At 41.9% G+C, this 21646-nt stretch overlaps 1 protein-coding gene across 1 annotated transcript; it reads left to right on the top strand.

The window, feature by feature from the left end:
* Nucleotides 1-4231: 4231 nt before the first annotated feature.
* On the top strand, nt 4232-20923 carry SPARCL1 (SPARC like 1). The gene is given in 16 exon segments (XM_043513081.1): nt 4232-4285; nt 4420-4453; nt 4456-4472; nt 5571-5753; nt 7518-8143; nt 8145-8190; nt 8193-8628; nt 8631-8746; nt 9994-10063; nt 10867-10931; nt 10934-10987; nt 11601-11721; nt 17754-17894; nt 19785-19932; nt 20705-20811; nt 20814-20923. Coding segments are annotated over 16 exon segments (2328 nt in total).
* The last annotated feature ends 723 nt before the right edge of the window (nt 20924-21646 follow it).

Genomic DNA, 21646 nt, shown 5'->3' with positions numbered 1-21646 from the left:
GATCAATTAATTGCTAAAATCATATTATCCCATCATACCATCTCCTCCATAAACTTATCGAGTTTAATCTTAAAGCCAAATAGGTCATTTGCCCCCACTGCTTCCCTTGGAAGGCTATTACAAAACTTCAATCCTCTGATGGTTAGAAACCTTCATCTAATTTCAAGCCTAAACTTCCCGATGACCAGTTTATATCCATTTGTTCTTGTGTCCACATTGGTACTGAGCTTAAATAATTCCTCTCCCTCTCCAGTATTTATCCCTCTGATATATTTCTAGAAAGCAATCATATCTACCCTCAGCCTTCTTTTGGTTAGGCTAAACAAGCCAAGCTCCTTGAGTCTCCTTTCATAAGACAGGTTTTCCATTCCTCAGATCATCCTAGTAAACCTTCTCTTACCTGTTCCAGTTTGAATTCATCCTTCTTAAACATGAGAGACCAGAACTGTACACAGTATTCCAGGTGAGGTCTCACCAGTACCTTATAAAACGGTACTAAAACCTCCTTATCTCTACTGGAAATACCTCGCCTGATGCATCACAAGACTGCATTAGCTTTTTTCACGGCCATATCACATTGGCGGCTCATAGTCATCCTGTGATCAACCAAAATCCAAGGTCCTTCTCCTCCTCCGTTACTTCTAATTGATGCATCCCCAGCTTATAACTAAAATTCTTGTTATTAATCCCTAAATGCATAACCTTACACTTTTCACTATTAAATTTCATCCTATTACTACTACTCCAGTTTACAAGGTCATCCAGATCTTCCTGTATGATATCCCAGTCTCTCTCTAAATTGGCAAAATCTCCCAGCTTTGTATCATCTGCAAACTTTATTAGCACACTCCCACTTTTTGTGCCGAGGTCAGTAATAAAAAGATTGGTCCCAAAACTGATCCCTGAGGAACTCTACTAGTAACCTCCCTCCAGCCTGACAGTTCACCTTTCAGTATGAAGTACCGCTCTAGTCTCCCTGTTAACCAATTCCTTATCCACCTTTCAATTTTCATATTGATCCCCATCTTTTTCAATTTAACTAATAATTCCCCATGTGGCACGGTATCAAACACCTTACTGAAATCTAGGTAAATTAGATCCACTGCATTTCCTTTGTCTAAAAAATCTGTTACTTTCTCAAAGAAGGAAATCAGGTTGGTTTGGCATGATCTACCTTTTGTAAAACCTTGTCGTATTTTGTCCCATTTACCATTGACCTCAATGTCCTTAACTACTTTCTCCTTCAAAATTTTTTCCAAGACCTTGCATACTACAGATGTCAAACTAACAGGCCTGTAGTTACCCGGATCACTTTTTTTTCCTTTCTTAAAAATAGGAACTATGTTAGCAATTCTCCAATCATATGGTACAACCCCTGAGTTTACAGATTCATTAAAAATTCTTGCTAATGGGCTTGCAATTTCGGGTGCCAATTCCTTTAATATTCTTGGATGAAGATTATCTGGGCCCCCCCAGTTTAGTCCCATTAAGCTGTTCAAGTTTCGCTTCTACCTCAGATATGGTAATATCTACCTCCATATCCTCATTCCCATTTGTCATGCTACCATTAACCCCAAGATCCTCATTAGCCTTATTAAAGACTGAGGCAAAGTATTTGTTTAGATATTGGGCCATGCCTAGATTATCCTTAACCTCCACTCCATCCTCAGTGTTTAGCGGTCCCACTTCTTCTTTCTTTGTTTTCTTCTTATTTATATGGCTATAGAACCTTTTACTATTGGTTTTAATTCCCTTTGCAAGGTCAAACTTTACTTGACTTTTAGCCTGTCTCACTTTATCCGTACATGTTCTGACCTCAATAAGGTAGCTTTCCTTGCTGATCCCTCCCATCTTCCACGCCCTGTATGCTTTCTGCTTTTTCTTAATCACCTCTCTGAGATGCTTGCTTATCCAGCTTGGTCTACAACTCCTGCCTATGAATTTTCTTGGGATGCATGCTTCCAATAGCTTCTGCAGCTTTGACTTAAAGTAATCCCAGGCCTCCTCTGCCTTTAGATCCATAAATTCTTCAGTCCAATCCGCTTCCCTAACTAATTTCCTTAATTTTTGAAAGTCAGCCCTTTTGAAATCAAAAACCCTAGTCGCAGATTTATTTTTGTTAATCCTTCCATTCAGTTTGAACTGAATTAGCTCATGATCACTTGAACCAAGATTGTCCCTACAACCATTTCTTCTATGAGGTCCTCACTACTCACCAAAACCAAATCTAAAATGGCATCCCCTCTAATCAGTTCAGCAACTACTTGATGAAGGAATCCATCAGCTATCGCATCTAGGAAAATCTGAGCCATATTATTATTACTAGCACTCGTCCTCCAGTCTATATCTGGGAAGTTAAAGTCTCCCATGATCACGCAGTTTCTATTAGTATTTACTTCATTAAAAACATTAAAGAGGGCTCTATCCATATCCAAATTAGATCCCGGCGGTCTATAGCACACCCCAAGCACTATCACAGGGGAGGCTTTTGTAGTTTTCTTCCCCAGTGTGATTTTTGCCCAGACGGACTCTGTCTTCTTATTTCTTTACATTCTACCTCATGTAACAGGGTCGGACCAGATGGCTATAGGAGAGTAATAGAAGGCAGATATATTAGCCCCAGGCTAAGTAGGTCCCTTTTCCCTGGGTAAGGTAACAGGGAAGGTTCCAGAACAATCAGAAACCTTCTGGAGACAATTAAGACAGGCTGATTAGAACACCTGCAGCCAATCAAGAAGCTGCTAGAATCGATTAAGGCAGGCTAATCAGGGCACCTGGGTTTTTAAAAAGGAGCTCACTTCAGTTTGTGGTGTGCATATGAGGAGCTGGGAGCAAGAGCTAAGAGCTGAGAGTGAGAACGCGGACTGTTAGAGGACTTAGTTGTACAAGCATCATCAGACACCAGGAAGAAGGTCCTATGGTGAGGATAAAGAAGGTGTTGGGAGGAGACCATGAGGAAGTAGCCCAGGGAGTTGTAGCTGTGGCACAGCTGTTCCAGGAGGCACTCTCGACAGCTGCATTCCACAGGGCCCTGGGCTGGAACCCGGAGTAGAGGGTGGGCCCAGGTTCCCCCTAAATTCTCTCAACTCCTGATCAGACACAGGAGGAGTCAACCTGGACTGTGAATTCAGAAAAATGGCCAAGCTGAGGGCTGCCGTGAAGCTCCAAGGTGAGCAAATCCACCAAAAAGCGCAAAACCCACCAAGGTAGAGTAGGAACTTTGTCACACTCATCATTGATATACAGTGCTACTCCACCACCTTTACCTTTATTTCTGTCTTTCCTAAACAGCACATACCCTTCAATACCTGTAGTGCAGTCATGACTACTATTCCACCATGTTTCTGTTATCCCTATAATATCTGGTTTCACTTCCTGCACCAGTAGCTCTAGTTCCTCCATTTTGTTACCTAGGCTCCTAGCATTGGTGTACAAACATCTTAATTTTTGCTGTTTGGCCTCGCTCACATTCTGTACCCAATTAGGCACGGACATTCTACAGCCAGTATAACCTATTAGACTGGTATCCATACTGCTTTCCTCCTTATGTCCATTCTCCTACCCACGGCTGTATCCTTTCTTACTTTGTTTTCTTCCCTCTCAATGCTAAAATCCGGCATGGAGATTACCTGGACATCTCCCAACCATCTCCCGCAAATGTGGGAGATGGTTGGGAGATGTGGGAGACCGATGTTTAAGTCCCAGGTCTGAAAAGTCTGAATCAAGCAGAGCAGGGACTGAGCTGGGGCCTTCCAGCTACAGAAGCTGATCCATGGAATGGAGGAAGCAGTGGCTGTAAAAAAGTCTATAGTCAGTCAGTGTCTCAGACAGAGAACAGGGCCCAGGAACTGGACAGAGGGGCCACTTGGCAAAAATCTGGGCACTCAGAAGAGCTGAACTAACAATACAGCCCATGAGTCCCCCCAGGACCCAACCCTGTATTCCTTCACACACCATACTGTAAAAGAATTGGGCCAAAGTGGCTACTGGCATAAGCAGGCACAACTCCATTAAAATCACACACTACTGGACTCTGTGGAGGAACTTTGTGGCTTTTGATTTGTGTTCCCCTCCCCCAACTGCCCTCCACTCACCCAAATGTCCACTAAACTTTTTGCATCAGACAGCTTCAAATAGTTATAACCAAACCTTGACACACTTTTTCTGAAAGAAAACCTCCAAAGTCCACCATTCTAGAGTTTCTTATTGTCCTTTTAGAGACCTGAAAAACATGAAGACTGTGACTTTCTTCATTTGCTTCATGGGATCAGCTTTTGCTATTCCAGTAAGTTCTTTTCAATCAATCACTTACCATGCATTTGAATTTTCTTGTATTGAGATCATTGTGCTCTAGTGACTGCCAGTGACCTGTTAAAGATTTTGTTTATATGCAGGTTTTAATCCCATTTTCTATTGCAGACCTATCCCTTAATGTACAAACTTGGAATCCGTGGGAGAAAAATTCAGAAAAAGTATTTGTTTCTTCTTCTTCAAGTACCAGACTACAATATAATACTGAGTTCCAATACATGAAATACATTTCTGTATATCAGGTTTCAGAGTAGCAGCCGTGTTAGTCTGTATTCGCAAAAAAGAAAAGGAGTACTTGTGGCACCTTAGAGACTAACAAATTTATTTGAGCATAAGCTTTCGTGAGCTACAGCTCACTTCATCGGATGCATTCGGTATTTGTTTGCAGGTTCATTTAGGCAAAGTAGTTCCCTCACGTGAATTACTATGAAACTCCTCACCCTTCACATGTCAGTTAGCCAATGGCAGAAAAGCATGCTCAAAAATCCTGATAAGATCTCTTACACATCCTAAAAGCTGTCTTCATAGCATTTGGAGAAATTCCCACAACTCATTAATAAATTTAAACATTATATCTGTTTATTTGTTGTAGAAAATAGTGGGTCAAACCAAGGGTCAAATCCTGGTTGCCTTACCCACACACCCCGGTAAAGCTAGCAGGATTTGGGCCCAACTGAGAAACTATTATATGAACAATCATATAGTGGAGACTCTCAAAGGTATCGTAACAGTTACTGTACATGAAAATGTCATTTTGATCTAATGTAGCTTTTATTGCTCTTTGTTCATATTTGAAACAGGTGAATCTAATCGAAGATGGGCAGAATGTGCTGTTGAGCTAGATCCTCCTCTGGTGTCAGTGTACACCAATTGAAGCTCAGTCTCATGTTTTCATATTTAGAGATGGGCCCAAACCAGACCTCTGTCTCTTACTCCCCTACCCTCTGAACTTTGGTGGTTCAGAAAGAAATGGAGCCTGGAGCCAAACTAACTGTGATGTTTTGTTAAAAAAAAACAAAAAAACCACACACAATTTTTTCTAGAACCAAATGCAAAATCCAGCCTCCCTCTGCCTACCTTTTGTTATAATGAGTTATGTCCTGCTCCTAACAGGTTTCCAGGTAAGTTACTTACCATTACACATGGTGCTCTGGATTGTTTTACAGGTTATAAGACGGGGGGAAGTGGGGGAGAAATGACTTTTAATATTTCATAATGTATCCATCAGAACAATTTACAGTACAACTAATTTTTTTCAGATAAATTTCAGGTTCTTGCCAGACAATTCCCAGGCTGTAACTGTCTCCGAGAAACAACATATAGAGAAGACATTGACAGCAGGACAAAATATTGCAGTACCAATACTGGGTGATTCACTAGTTGCAAGCAAATACGCAACATTTACAGAAGGCCAGTTGTCCTCTGACAATAGTCAATTGCAGGTAAATTTCCTAAATCAGCTATTTGTTTCACATAACCAAAAAAGTTCCCATATGGTTCCTTTAAAAATTGGTAAGCTAAAAACATATAGAGTGTTGTAACTAATGTTGTACAAAAAGGTGAAAAGATGTTAATGACATTCATGAAACATTGCACTAATTTTGTCTTGACCATTTTGCCACATAGAAATTTTGCTTTTTATTCAACTTTTGCAGGATAACCAGTTTACAGTCAAAATATGCAAAAATGCATTTGCACATTTTTGCAGTTTAATACCAAAAGATTTTGACTCAAAAATAGTATGTTTGAGGAAAGATGTACTTATTTCCCACTTAAAAAATAGAATTGTGAATTTCATTTTGAATATTTCATACAGAAATATTGTATATCAGAAGGTGCATTGGGTTAGATGGAAATGCTAATGAAATATTTTTTATACCAGCTTGGCTTTACAAAATAGAATGCAGTTGACTCGCACACAGTCCTATAGCATTAAGTGTTCATTATAAAATGGTCCCAATCCTGTACCCACAGAAGTCAATGGGAGTATTTTGCCAGTAGCTTAAGCATTTGTAAATACAGTAATCCCATGCACGTGAGTAATCCCTTCAGGGCAATGAAGTCTGGGCTTTAAATAGGATCAGGGTCAAGCTCTATGGTTTTGATTAGCAAACCTCTGAAGGTCTGGAGACTGGGTTCACAAAAACATAAAGAGTTCTACATGTTAATGTGAATGTTCTGCAACCTCCTTTACTTGTAATTCTTTAGCAGTCACTGACTCTGACCCCTGCCAACAGAAGAAAGTTCCCTATTGCAGGGTTGTAGGGAAGATAATTGGGAGTGACCAACATCTTAAACTTCCCTCAGCTCCTTCCTTTCCCTGTCTGGTTAGGTAGATGGAAGGAGATGGGTGGAATCCTTAAACCATACTTTTTTCAACTTAAAAAGGTCCAATGTTGGTTCAGTTCAATGTAGAGTAAAAAACTTTAGGTGAGTTCTGACATTCAACCATTCCTCCCACTCCATTCTTGGGTCCCACACTTACATGAGGCTTGATCCTCCAATTTTGCCATTGTCTTCATTGGTTGTAGGATCATCCCCTCAATGCACACATTGATGCCCACAGCTGGTTTCGGTAAGGTATTGCTGGTGCCATCAAATCAAATGGGACTCCTGCTTAAGTCAGCAAGGAAGCAAAGCTGTATCACCGTCACACAGGATAGATATGGTGATCCTGAAATGATAAGGCACAGCTACTACCCAGGAACGACACAGGAAGATACCTAGTCAAGTATTTTAATCTCCTCGCTTCCCATTATCCTCTCTTCCCAACCTGCCTGTTGAACATTTCTTCCAATGCTATTATTGCTAGCACAATATTTATCTTCTAGGATAACTGATAATTACTGCTGACAATGTTTGCAAATACAGGTGCCTAATGTTAGTCAATATTTAGGCACCTAAACTGAGATTTCCAAAGAGCCTAAATGAGTCAGAGATCTAACTCCTATCAAGTCTCAGTAGGATTTAGGTGTCTAACTCCATTGGAAATCCCAGCCCCAAATAAAAATGGGTTGATTGTCAAACTTACTGAGCACCCATAAATCCACTGATGTCACACGGGGTTCCACTAATTTATGCACTGATACGTTTCATCCTGTATATTAATTGAGTGAAAATAGCATATTAAATATTGACTTAGAAATACAGTTATAAAATGAAATCTTTATTAATCTGTTCAATAAACATGCATTTTTCTTTGGAAGGTTCAAGATACTTCTTAATCTTCAAAGAAGAAAAACACAGAGTCTGAGCATTATATGAACAGCAATGATGATTTATTCTCAATTCAGGACAGCAGTCAGAGGGAGGAGCATGCATTGATGATGGATGATGAAGACAAGGATGAGTGTAGGACAGCTAACAATCAGGAGAGAAACAGTATTGAGCATCAAGTGAAAAGTAGTTTAGGGCATAGTCACTTCCTTGCTCAGAACATGGGTATAACGCTGGCTTCTGACAGTCAGGAGAGAGTCTTTGAGAGAAGCAGCAGCTATCAATCTAACACTGAGCATTATCAGTTCAAGAATGATGTTCAGAAAAGCAATACGGCTAGCGATGATCAGGAAATCTCAGGGCAAGGTCTCACAGTTGGTCAGGAACAAGACACATGGAAATATAATAAAAAACCCATTGGACTATTTGAAAACAACAGTGAAGGTGGTGAAGAAATGGAGGAGGAGACAGAGAAATGGGCTAAAACTGGCTACAGAGACAGGAGGCAAAAAGCCCATGTGAAAATTCAAGAGGATCTCTACAGGAGTGAGCAGAATGAAGATAGCAGCCAATCTGATGAAATGCTGAGAGATGCCAGTCAGCCTCTCCAGATAATTAAGGCAGGATGAGGAATTTGAAGAGGCTGGCCAAAAAGAAGAAGGGGGGGGAGGGATAATACCCCAGCACAGTCCCATAAACAAGAAGAGGTGACTATCTCACCAGAAAGTACTGAACAAGATCAGAACGCTGAATGGCAAAGCCAGGAGGATGAAGATAGGTTCCAAGATAGTACCCAGAGCATTAGTGACCAGGAGGAAGTGGTGAAAAGACTGAATCCACAAAAAGCTACTGCATATATGGAGGCCAGCAATGTTAAGTACAACAGTGTTGATAACGATGATGATTCTAACAATGATGCTGACAGTGATGAAGATGATTTCAACAAAAGTCAGAAGGAAGCAGCCTACCACAAGGGTGAACGAATTCAGACTAATGATCACAGAAGCATCGGTTCTGAGGAGCAGGGGGAAGGAAAGGATGAAGATGAAAGTGTGGTGACGAATGAGACAGAGGATGACCGAAATGTCATCATTAAACACCTCATCACTTTGAACAAGATTATTATAGTCATGAGCCAGCCATTTCTGACAGTGAGGAACATGAGAAAATAACCAGCCTTGTGCAAAGGAGTGTGAACACAATGGAACCCAAAGATAATGTAAGTGTCTTTAAAAATATGGGTGCTAAAAAAGTAAAGCTGTAGCCAAACTTAAGACCAAGAGAGTTCATAAATTACATAAACAGGGTTCTTTATCCAAATCTTCCTTTTCACATCAATGGGATATATTTCACCCTAGTTTACACAAAGCAATCTTCAATTTGAACATTTACTTTAATGATCTGATTGGACTAGTAGTACCAGAATACTATACCTTTGTGTATTTCCAGTGTTTTTTGAGAGTCAGGTCTTCATTATGAACATATATATTGAATTTCAACCAGGATACCAATCTAACACCCGTCTGTAAAATGTCTGCTCTGTGAGTGAGACTTAAATCAATGTCCTAAAAAATAAACCACTGCTGTTTACTACATGTAAACATGTGGCTCAGAGAAAGAATGATTCTAAAAGGCATCTGCTGTCCCTCTCTAATTGCTCTGTGAATGCTTTGCAGTTTTTGTTGTTTACAATTTATTTTAAGATTAGACTCTCCTCATATTATATGTAACAATCCTTTATTTTCCCTGGTGTCTTCAGCATAAGAACATAGCTGATCCACTACAAGTTTTTATTATTGGTTAACTCTTGATACATTTGTATTCATCTATAAAGGAAGATATAGTCTAAGCACAAACAAATATTATACAATAGTTACACAGGTTTACTTTTCATTTTTAAGTATTATACTTGTATATAAATTAGATATAGCCCCTCAGCTCCTGACAAGTTGTATGAGGGCACTTGGTGTCACAAAGGTTGGGCACCTCTGGTATAGACTCTTAGAGGCAGATTTTTCACTGACTTATAGCTAGTGGAGTACCATTGACTTTCTGGGTTTATACCAGGTGTAAATCAGAACAGAATTTGGCCTCAGTAATGTGCATTTATAGGGACTTAGGTCCCAATTCAGCTATCCAGCTCTACTAAGCAAAGCAGTTAAGCATGTGTTTAAGTGTTTTGTTGATAAGTTGGACTTAAGCACATGCCTAAACACTTTCTGAACTGGGGCTTTAGTGTTTTTATACCGTATCTTTTTCTGAAAACAGGGCTACCTCATACTATGGGGGTATTGTCCTTGCATATATTTAGGAAAAAGGAAATAGTGACCGTATTATTTTCACCACTGGACCAGATTTTGCCCTTACATCAAGTTAATGAAGTTGCACATTTGTAACTGGGGGCAAATGTGTTTTCCCTTCAAGAGATCTATTTTAACGTCTACTTTTGATTTTGTGATTGTAAAGGTTAAGATGACAGGCAGCTCATATAATGAGGATGAAAGTTCCAGTGATAGCAGTATGAAGGTTCTTCTCAGTGAGTAATCTATCTGCAAAGCAATTAGAATACTACTACCACTATGAAGCTGTGGAATTTGCTGTTGTGGATTTTTTTCTCTTTTATTCATGATGTGATTTCACTTGACTGAATTTTGCTTGCACTTGATTCTGTATATTACAGAGTTGTGCACAAGGAAGAATCTGTTCTGCATGCCCTTGGATTTAAGTGTTGAAAGAATTGTAAAAATGGTAAAAAAAAAAAAATTGCAGACAGAACCCTTGCTTTTTGCAACATCTGTATAAAAGTTGAGTTATTTTCCACTGAAACATATCACCTTGGAGAGGATGTGATCTTAGTTTGATTTAAATCATGAAATGGCAAAATGATTTGGATTCCACAAGAACAGATATGAAATTTCACCATAAACAAATACTGAAACTGAATCTAAACTTTTTTCGTTTTTCTTTTTCATGTTTTTCTACTGCTTGACTTGGGCTGGGTTGGGAAGTAGAAATATCAAACTACTGAGAAAGGGTTTGAGGGTTTTTTTGCAGGGGGAGGAGGGGATGACAGGAGGAGGTACTTCCAGTCCAACTGGAACCAGTAAGTACTAAAAATCTCGTTCTAATGAGATTTCTTGATTAAAGAGATTCAACTGTGTTTTGATAAAATTTCAATAAGCACTCAAACATTTGGGTGCTTATCTGAACTGAGCTTTGGTATATTTTGAAATTTGCCCAACTCTGGTTTAAATACGGTTGTCAGTTACATTTGGCTCAAATACTCAGTTCAGCCCTAATGTCCTTTTATTCTAATAGGCTCGTCTGATATTTTTCTAGATCCTTATAGGAACTTCTACTGTAAAAGAGGCAAGGTCTGCCAAGCAGATGAACAAGAAAAACTTTTAGTTGCGTTTGCCAAGATCCGGCTGTTTGCCCTCCAACTAAAGATCATGAGCATGTAAGTATTCCATGGAGTACACAGGCACAGAAAGAACAGCACTTCCTTGATATACCATTCCTCTGACATTAATTAGTGCAATTCTAAGGAGCTTGTGAATGGTTCCCAATTATTTTAATAATCATATACACAAAGGGAAGAATTCACCCAAAATATTGTTGATTGCTATTTGTTGGGATTATAGAACTATCAATACACTACTTTAATAAAAAATAAAATTACAATTGCTCAGCAATAACTCTACACCTACTCCAAGAATAAAATTAAAAGATACATTTGCATCTGTGAGGTTTTAGCATGTGCAAACACATACACAGAGTTATGTATTTTGGACACTATTTAGTAATGTTTCCAACGGAGTTGCTATGGGGTTTCTACATTATTTCCACAAAATTATATCCAAAATGCTTAGAATTGGGTGCCTAAAGTTAGGCACCCAAATCCATATTTAGACACCTAAATAAAAGGGATGGTTTTCAGAAGTTCTGAGCACCCATTTTCTTTGAGCACTCTCACATCAGTGTCCATGTGTTTTATTTGCTGGTCATCAATGTTATACATTAATGTTCATATGATCTGACAGTGTTATTGAATAGATTTGTTTGCTATCTAGGTTTGTGGCACTGATAATAAAACCTACGATGGCACATGTCAGCTCTTTGGTACTAAGTGTAAACTTGAAGGGACAAAAATGGGACACCAGCTGCACTTGGACTATATGGGATCCTGCAAATGTAAGGCTCTATTTATTTATAAGTATATAATTTACCTATATATAAAGGACTCTCTTTCTGTCTATCTAAGGTGCTTACATGGCCTTCATTACTATAATAGCTGAGCACCTCACAGTCATTCATGTATTTATCCTCACAACTACCCCTTTGTGGTAAAGAAGCATTATTATTCCCATTTTACAGATGGGAACCTAAGGCACAAAGCCCTGGTCTACACTAAGCATTGAGGTCGAATTTAGCAGCGTTAAATCGATGTAACCCTGCACCCATCCACATGACAAAGCCCTTTTTTTCGACTTAAAGGGCTCTTAAAACAGATTTCCTTACTCCACTCCCGACAAGGGGATTAGTGCTGAAATCGGTTTTGCTGGGTCGAATTTGGGGTACTGTGGACGCAATTAGATTGTATTGGCCTCCGGGAGCTATCCCAGAGTGCTCCATTGTGACCACTCAGGACAGCACTCTCAACTCAGATGCACTGAGTTGAGAGAGGAAGACAGGAAAAGGTTCTCGAACTTTTGAATTTCACTTTCCTGTTTGGCCAGTGTGGCAAGCTGCAGGTGACAATGCAGAGCTCATCAGCAGAGGTGACCATGATGGAGTCCCAGAATCGCAAAAGAGCTCCAGCATAGACCAAACGGGAGGTACGGGATCTGATCGCTGTATGGGGAGAGGAATCCGTGCTATCAGAACTACGTTTCAGTTTTTGAAACACCAAAACATTTGTGAAAATCTCCCAGGGCATGAAGGACAGAGGCCATAACAGGGACCCAAAGCAGTGCCGCGTGAAACTTAAGGAGCTGAGGCAAGCCTACCAGAAAACCAGAGAGGCCAATGGCCGCTCCGGGTCAGAGCCCCAAACATGCCGCTTCTATGATGAGCTGCATGCCATTTTAGGGGGGTCAGCCACCACTACCCTAGCCGTGTTGTTTGACTCCTTCAGTGAAGATGGAGGCAATACGGAAGCAGGTTTTGGGGACGAGGAAGACGATGATGATGAGGTTGTAGATAGCTCACAGCAAACAAGTGGAGAAACCAGTTTTCCCAACAGCCAGGAACTGTTTCTCACCCTGGACCTGGAGCCAGTACCCCCCGAACTCACCCAAGGCTGCCTCCCGGACCCATCAGGTGGAGAAGGGACCTCTGGTGAGTGTATCTTTTAAAATACTATTCAAGGTTTAAAAGCCAGCATGTTTAATGATTAATTTGCCCTGACATTCGTGGATCTCCTGGATATACTCCCAAAGCCTTTGCAAAAGGTTTCTGAGGAGGGCAGCCTTATTCCATCCACCATGGTAGGACACTTTACCGCTCCAGGTCAGTAGCACGTACTTGGGAATCATTGTAGAACAAAGCATTGCAGTGTATGTTCGCTGGCGTTCAAACAACATCCGTTCTTTATCTCTCTGTATTATCCTCAGGAGAGTGATATCATTCATGGTCACCTGGTTGAAATAGGGTGCTTTTCTTAAAGGGACATTCAGAGGTGCCCGTTCCTGGTGGGCTGTTTGTCTATGGCTGAACAGAAATGTTCCCCACTGTTAGCCACATGGTGGGGGAGGCAAAATGCAACCTTGTAACGAAAGCACATGTGCTATGTACGTAATGTTAACAGCAAGGTTTACCGTGAAAGAGTGGACCCATTGTTCTATAAAATGTGTCTTTTTATATACCACTCTCCCTTTTTTTTTCTCCACCAGCCGCATGTGTTTCAAGGATCAGAGGATCTTCTCCTTCCCAGAGGCTAGCAAAGATTAGAAGGTGAAAAAAATGCACTCACTATGAAATGTTCTCTGAGCTCATGCTGTCCTCTCACACTGACAGAGCACAGATGAATGCATGGAGGCAGACAATGTCAAAGTGCAGGAAAGCACAAAATGACCGGGAGGAGAGGTGGTGGGCTGAAGAGAGTAAGTGGGGGGCTGAAGAGAGGGCTGAAGCTGAAAGGTGGCGACCGCATGATGAGAGGAGGCAGGATTCAATGCTGAGGCTGCTGGAGGATCAAACTAATATGCTCCAGCGTATGGTTGAGCTTCAGAAAAGGCAGCAGGAGGACAGACCGCCGCTACAGCTCCTGTGTAACCAACCGCCCTCCTCCCCAAGTTCCATAGCATCCTCACCCAGATGCCCAAAAATGCATGGGGGGGCCTCCAGCCACTCCACACCAGAAGATTGACCAAGTAACAGAAGGCTGGCATTCAATAAGTTTTAAACTTTTAAAGTGCTGTGTGGCCTTGTCCTTCCCTCCTCCACCACCCCTCCTGGGCTACCTTGGTAATTATCCTCCTATTTGTGTGATGAATTAATAAAGAATGCATGAATGTGAAGCAACAATGACTTTATTGCCTCTGCAAGCGGTGATCGAAGGGAGTTGGGGTGGGTGGTTAGCTTACAGGGAAGTAGAGTGAACCAAGGGGCGGGAGGTTTCATCAAGAAGAAACAAACAGAATTTTCACACCGTAGCCTGACCAGTCATGAAACTGGTTTTCAAAGCTTCTCTGATGCGCACCACATCCTGCTGTGCTCTTCTAACCGCCCTGGTGACTGGCTGTGCATATCCAGCAGCCAGACGATTTGCCTCAACTTCCCATCCCGCCATAAACATCTCCCTCTTACTCTCACAGATATTGTGGAGCGCACAGCAAGCAGTAATAACAGTGGGAATATTGCTTTCACTGAGGTCTAACCGAGTCAGTAAACTGTGCCAGCGCACTTTTAAACGTCCAAATGCACATTCTACCACCATTCTGCACTTGCTCAGCCTGTAGTTGAACAGCTTCTGACTACTAACCAGGCTGCCTATGTATGGCTTCATGAGCCATGGCATTAAGGTGTAGGCTAGGTCCCCAAGGATAACTATAAGCATTTCAACATCCCCAACAGTTATTTTCTGGTCTGGGAAGAAAGTCCCTTCCTGCAGCTTTTGAAACAGACCAGAGTTCCTGAAGATGCGAGCATCATGTACTTTTCCCGGCCATCCCACATTGATGTTGGTGAAACGTCTCTTGTGATCCACCAGTGCTTGCAGCAGTATTGAAAAGTACCCATTGAGGTTTATGTACTAGCTGGCTTGGTGCTCCGGTGCCAAGATAGGGATATGGGTTCCGTCTATGGCCCCACCACAGTTAGGGAATCCCATTGCAGCAAAGCCATCCACAATGACCTGCTCATTTCCCAGGGTCACTACCCTTGATAGCAGCAGATCTTTGATTGCGTTGGCTACTTGCATCACAGCAGCCCCCACAGTAGATTTGCCCACTCCAAATTGATTCCCGACTGACCGGTAGCTGTCTAGTGTTGCAAGCTTCCACAGGGCTATTGCCACTCGCTTCTCAACTGTGAGGGCTGCTCTCATCTTGGTATTCTTGCGCCTCAGGGCAGGGAAAAGCAAGTCACAAAGTTCCATGAAAGTGCCCTTATGCATGCGAAATTTTCGCAGTCACTGGGAATCATCCCAGACCTGCAACACTATGTGGTCCCACCAGTCTGTGCTTGTTTCCCGGGCCCAGAATCGGTGTTCCACCGCATGAGCCTGCCCCGTTAGCACCATGATGCCCACATTGCCAGGGCACGTGCTTTGAGAGAAGTCTGTGTCCATGTCCTCATCACTCTCGTCACTGCACTGACGTTGCCTACTCACCTGGTTTCGCTTTGCCAGGTTCTGAATATACTGCATATACTGCTGAATAATGCGTGTGGTGTTTAATGTGCTCCTAATTGCCAAAGTGAAATGAGCGGGCTCCATGCTTGCCGTGGTATGGCGTCTGCACAGAAAAAAGGCGCGGAATGATTGTCTGCTGTTGCTCTGACGGAGGGAGGGGCCACTGATGACATGGCTTACAGGGTTGGCTTACAGGGAATTAAAATCAACAAAGGGGGTGGCTTTGCGAGAAACTGAATGGCCACCTCAAGGATAGAACTCAAAACCTGAAGGATAGAACTCAAAACTGGGTTTAGCAGGCCGTTGATTTCACAGAGGGAGGGAGGGAGGAGAAAATGAATACAAAACAAATTTGGTCTATTTCTTGTTTTGAGCCACTTCATCTATCTTTATACATCTTGCTGGCAGCAGACTGTGCAGTACAAGCACTAGCCATCATCACCTCCTGGGTGCTCGGCAGAAGAAGGTGCAGTATGACTGCTGGCCATCATCTTCTGCTGGTTGCAGATTAAAAGACAGTGCACTGCCGGTAGGACTCAATCGCCATGAGATGAAACAAGGGTAATGACCTGACTGAGTCACTCCCATGTTTACCCAGGTGCCCGGTTAAAAGAGCACCAAGGACTACGTCGACGATGGCTACCAGTCATACTGCACTGTCTGCTGCCAAAAAGCAATAAACTGCTGCTGTGTAGCAATGCAGTACCACGTCCGCCAGCACCCGGGAGACATATGGTAACGGTTAGCTGAGCAGGCTCCTTGTTTGCCATGGTGTGGCATCTGCAAAGGTAACTCAAGAAAAAAGGTGCAAAACGATTGTCTGCCCTTGCTTTTACGGAGGGAGCGAGGGAGGGAACGGGGGCCTGACGATATGTACCCAGAACCACCCGCGACAATGTTTTAGCCCCATCAGGCACTGGGATTTCTACCCAGAATTCAAATGGGCGGTGGAGACTGCAAGAACTATGGGATAACTACCCACAGTGCAAAGCTCCGGAAGTCGACGGTTGTCTTGGTACTGTGGACACAATCCACCGACAACATGCACTTAGAGCATTTGCGTGGGGACACACACACTTGACTGTATAAAAACGCTTTCTACAAAACTGACTTCTATAAATTCGACCTAATTTCGTAGTGTAGACATACCCAAAGAGACTAAGGGCTAGATTCACAAAGGAACGCAGGCATGGGGAGGCTGAATATCACCATGCCTATCTTCTAAGTGCCTAGAAAAGCACTGGGATTCACAAAGCCTCAATGAGGCACCTAAGCTCCCTGTACAATGAATGGAGAGAGATTTGTGCCTTAGAATGGGATTCACAAAAGCTAGAACTCTAGTCAACTCCACGCCTAAGTTAGCCAATGGGAGGTGCTAAGTCAAAGGGAGTCTGCTAAGCTCCGCCGTCTCTCAAAGATAGGTGTCCAAATTTGGGCTTCAGGGAGGTGCCTCCATCTGCTTGGAATTCTCAGCTGCCAACTGTCTCTTGGTGGGAGGCATCTATGCTGCTTTAGTGAAGGGGAGGCCCCCCTTCTTAACTTGTAGCCCAGTGGTTAGGATACTCACTAAGAGGTGGGTGACCACTGGTTTATGCTCCCCATCCATCAGAGCGGGAGAAGGAATTTTATCTGGAATCTGCCACCACTCAGATGACACTGGGCTCTGAGATACTTTGATGTGGGACACCCTCCATCTCTCCTGTGGAAGCTGTTCCAGTTTGGAGCGGGGGACTGGATCCTGGATCTCCCATCTGAGGGCTCTAACCACCAGGCTACGCAGTCGTTCCCATTGCTATTTTTAGCCATGCCAGATAGATTAAAGCTAGTGCAGGTATGTCTACCTAAGCTGAAATCACACCTTCAACTGCAATGTAGAAATACCCTATGATCCCGATCGTGTAAATACTATGTATATGCTCAACTTTAGACATAGGAGTCATCTTCTGAATAGGTCCTATGAAGTCAATGGGACTTCTCATATGCTTAAAATTAAGCATAGGTTTAAGCATTTGCAGAATTAAGCCAAAGACAGTAAGGGGCAAATTTTTCAGGCAAAAATACTTATTGGTGCAATTCTGTGCTCATAATTATATTTGATGGTTGTTTAATTCACACAGACACTTAAGCAACTGTCTTACATAGATAATCAGGGAGCTGGGCATCCAAGTAACCTAAAGTGTGATTGTAAATAGCTGCAAGCACAAAATTACAATGGCATTCCCAATTTTACATCACAAAAATAGATGTCAATTTAAGGTTGAGCTGAAAATTTGCTTGTAAGACTCAGACTTTGCTTGGAGATGCTTGAATCTGGGGACTTAATGCACGTCTTGAATCCTTTGTGACTAGAATCCTTTATGGTTTGTAACAGACATTCCTCCTTGCACCAACTATGAAGTGGATCAGTTCCCTCTCCGGATGAGAGACTGGCTCAAGAACATCCTCATGCAGCTCTATGAGCGTGATCTGGACAGGTCTGGATTTCTATCTGACAAACAGAGGAGTAAAGTCAGTAATTAGTATCAAATAAAACACAGCTGCAGCCATGTCACTTGAGCTGGGCAAATCATGTGTGACACATAATTGACTTAATAAACATTGCCCCTTTTTTCTGTTAGCGAAATGTCTGCTGACAGTTTGGGATTTTTTGTGAATAATTCTTAGTCTGTGGATTGGTTGTGTGAAGTTCTTTGTGACTATTCAGTACATGAAATTCAGAATGTGAGCTGTATGTTTTCATTAGATACCCAGGTTACATGATACATTTCTCTTCCCCAACTAAATAACTGTAACTCTTTGAAGTTTTTGGTGCAAAGTTCTTGATTTTTGGTGCAAATTCTCACTTTTTACAAGTTCAAAATCTGCTTTCCATGAATAATCCCCAATATTTGCATCAATTTGTTCTTTCCAAAGAAATTCCTGCCATGATACTCAGAGCACATGAACACAAAAGAGTGGGCAAACAAAATCAATGCAAAAGTTACTTTAAAATTGGATTGAAAAATCATGGGAAATTGTTTGCAGAACTCATCCAGATCTATACACTAATAATTTACAATTAAACAAAACCAGTACTCATTAATGATACATTTGAGATCTATGAAACTGCAAGGTGCTGTTGACATTCATTATTTGTTAGAGACGGAGAGAGCTATTTCAACTATCCTGTATAATTGCATTACTATTATTCTGGCATTGTCATACCACTGGAGGTTACAGAGGATTAGTATGGGGTAAGGATGTTAAACCAGTGGGTCTATTCCACTTCCATTAATGATATCATTGCACCATCTTCTGGCCGGTTAATGATTTATGTGACAAGAGTTGGTGGCCACAGTCTAGTTCCTAGTGGATAGGGGTCATCATCACTAGAATTGGCAACCTTGCTGGCAGGCTCAACAGAGAAGCCAAGGACTGAACTGGTGCAAACACTGAGCTACTTTCTAGGTTTTTGCTCCTGTGAGATGCTGAACATCTCTTGCAAGGTGCTGCTGAGCACCTACAATTCTAAGTGAAAACTGGAGATACTCCACACCTTGTAGAATTCAGCTCTAAAACCATGGAGACTGTGGCCAGATTCTCAAACGCACTACTGCTACTTTTTGTTGCTTAGAAGGTGCAAAGTGGAGAGACGCTGGCCTTAGCTAATCAATGGATGATTCCTGTTGAATAGGGGATACAACTTCATTGGCATACAACTGACAAGACTGGCAGAGCCCTCTCCTGTGCCAGCTGCCCCTTTCCCCAACATAGTGGATGTGTCATGAGAGGAAAGTGAATAGCCAGGGTTTAGCATTGCAGAACTCTGCTGTGCCTATTCACCACTAAATTACAGACCGTACACAGGTGAGATAAGTTAGATCAAGCTCCCAGTTAGGGCAGACTAGTGCGGGACTGAGGAGGCACAAACTGGTCCTTTCACTCTCTTCCCCCTCCACTCACTCAGCACATATATACAGACTCTATAAAGCTGCCATAAATGAGCAGTCAAAGATTCTCTGGTACAGGGGAATCTTATGCTGGAGGCTGAACTAGCACCCAGCTGACCCAGCATCCGGGTGACAGTAATGCGATATACAGCCACTTTACTTCCCTGTATCCTGCACTGAGCACACATCATTGCTAGACCTGAAGATCAGGTGCTAGGATTTCAGGTTCAGCTCAGACAAGTATCCAAAGCTTATTGGAAATACCCATATTGCTTAGGTCTGAAGAAATGTGCTGGTAAACATGTAACGACAGGTTCTTTAGTGCAATTTCCAGCCACAAATACTGCAAAAACACCTCTCTCATGATATTTCAAAGATACGGGGGTGGGGGAGTGGAGAATGAGGATCTGTGAATGTTATTCAGACTAGTTCTTCTGTCAGAAAACAACAATCCACTCCTTTATTGGTGAAAGTCAAGAAAATTTATCAGAATGAAAAATGTCTGATGGCTGGAGATCATCCAGTTGAGCTTCTGCTACATGACTTTGAGAAAAACTATCATATGTATGTGTACCCAGTGCACTGGCAGTTTAGCCAGCTTGATCGGTACCCTGGCAACAGGTAGAAACTGTTTCTATGCTCAGTTCTGATTCATTTTTTAAGTCATGATTATTCTACTTTACTATAAAGAAAAGGAGTACTTGTGGCACCTTAGAGACTAACAAATTTATTAGAGCATAAGCTTTCGTGAGCTACAGCTCACTTCATCGGATGCTGTAGCTCACGAAAGCTTATGCTCTAATAAATTTGTTAGTCTCTAAGGTGCCACAAGTACTCCTTTTCTTTTTGTGAATACAGACTAACACGGCTGCTACTCTGAAACCTACTTTACTATGTATTTCAAAAAGTGCAACTATTCTCAATGGCATACATACTGGGCCAGATCCTCAGCTAGTGTAAATTGGCCTCTCTATAGTAACTTCTGTGGTGCATGTAAATGGGATCCTTCACCTCACAGTCTTCCTCTGTATGATACTTGTCTGGTTTTACAAGGACACGGGATTTAACCGCAAATACCTGCTACCCACCCTAAATTCATAATAAATATATATATAGCACAATTATTGGATTACACAGAAAATATTAAGGGCCTAATCCTGTAACAAAAGCACCAAACTCACCGGGGTTGGATGTTAGTGAGGCTGTGAGAACAAGGGAGTAATCCATAGTGGTTTGAACAGAATTATCACAACATTAAAGATATACCAGTTTATTAAGATAGCTAATATTGGATATGTTCCTTATTATCTCCTTGTAACCTTGACATTCTTCACTGACCCTGATTTCTTACTTCCAGAAACAGCGATCATATGCTACCTTTATTTCCTTTCAGGTTATTGACGCACACAGAGCTTGCTCCTTTGCGAGCTTCTCTAGTTACCATGGAACACTGCATAACTCATTTTTTCCAGGAGTGTGATGCTGACAAGAATAAGCATTTATTTTGAAGGAGTGGTGCCACTGCTTCAGAATTAAAGAAGGTAAAGCCATAAGGTTGAAAGACAGATGGGTAGGGAGAATTGCTCCCTTCACTCTGGTCAGAACATGTTAGCTGTGTTCTGAGGTGAATGAAATGGCATACAGGGATGATAGAACCTCAGAAGATACAGCATTCTGTGTGGGTTCCAAAATAATGCAAAAGTTTTACATTAGGAGTAATTTCCAACTTATTTTGCAGTGGGTGAAATATCTAATCACATACACAGCGACCTAGCTTGTGCCCTGCATGCAAAGATCAGAGCAGGAGCTCTATAGGTTTATATATAGACTATCAGTCAGAATCTTATTGATTTCCAATTTGTACCTATATAAACAAGAGAATTTGGCCTTTAATGGCTGTTTAACAGTTGGCTGTTCAACCCCATGCCTCACTCTTTAGATTCCAGTCCAATAGCAGATGCGTGCGGAGGCACTCTTGCTTTGGTTTCTGTATTTTGGGTATCTGCCAGTTGGTCGCAATCAGGCTAAATATTGGATGCTCATGGCCTGATTCTCCACTCACAATTCCTCTCCTGTTTTACACTGGTCCATTAGAGCATAAGCTTTCGTGAGCTACAGCTCACTTCATCGGATGCATTTGGTGGAAAAAACAGAGGAGAGATTTATATACACACACACACAGAGAACATGAAACAATGGGTTTATCATACACACTGTAAGGAGAGTGATCACTTAAGATAAGCCATCACCAGCAGCAGGGGGGGAAAGGAGGAAAACCTTTCATGGTGACAAGCAAGGTAGGCTAATTCCAGCAGTTAACAAGAATATCAGAGGA

Source organism: Dermochelys coriacea, chromosome 4 (assembly GCF_009764565.3).
Source record: "Dermochelys coriacea isolate rDerCor1 chromosome 4, rDerCor1.pri.v4, whole genome shotgun sequence".
Classification (NCBI taxonomy): Eukaryota; Metazoa; Chordata; order Testudines; family Dermochelyidae; genus Dermochelys; species Dermochelys coriacea.
This window is presented reverse-complemented; position numbering and strand designations above follow the sequence as displayed.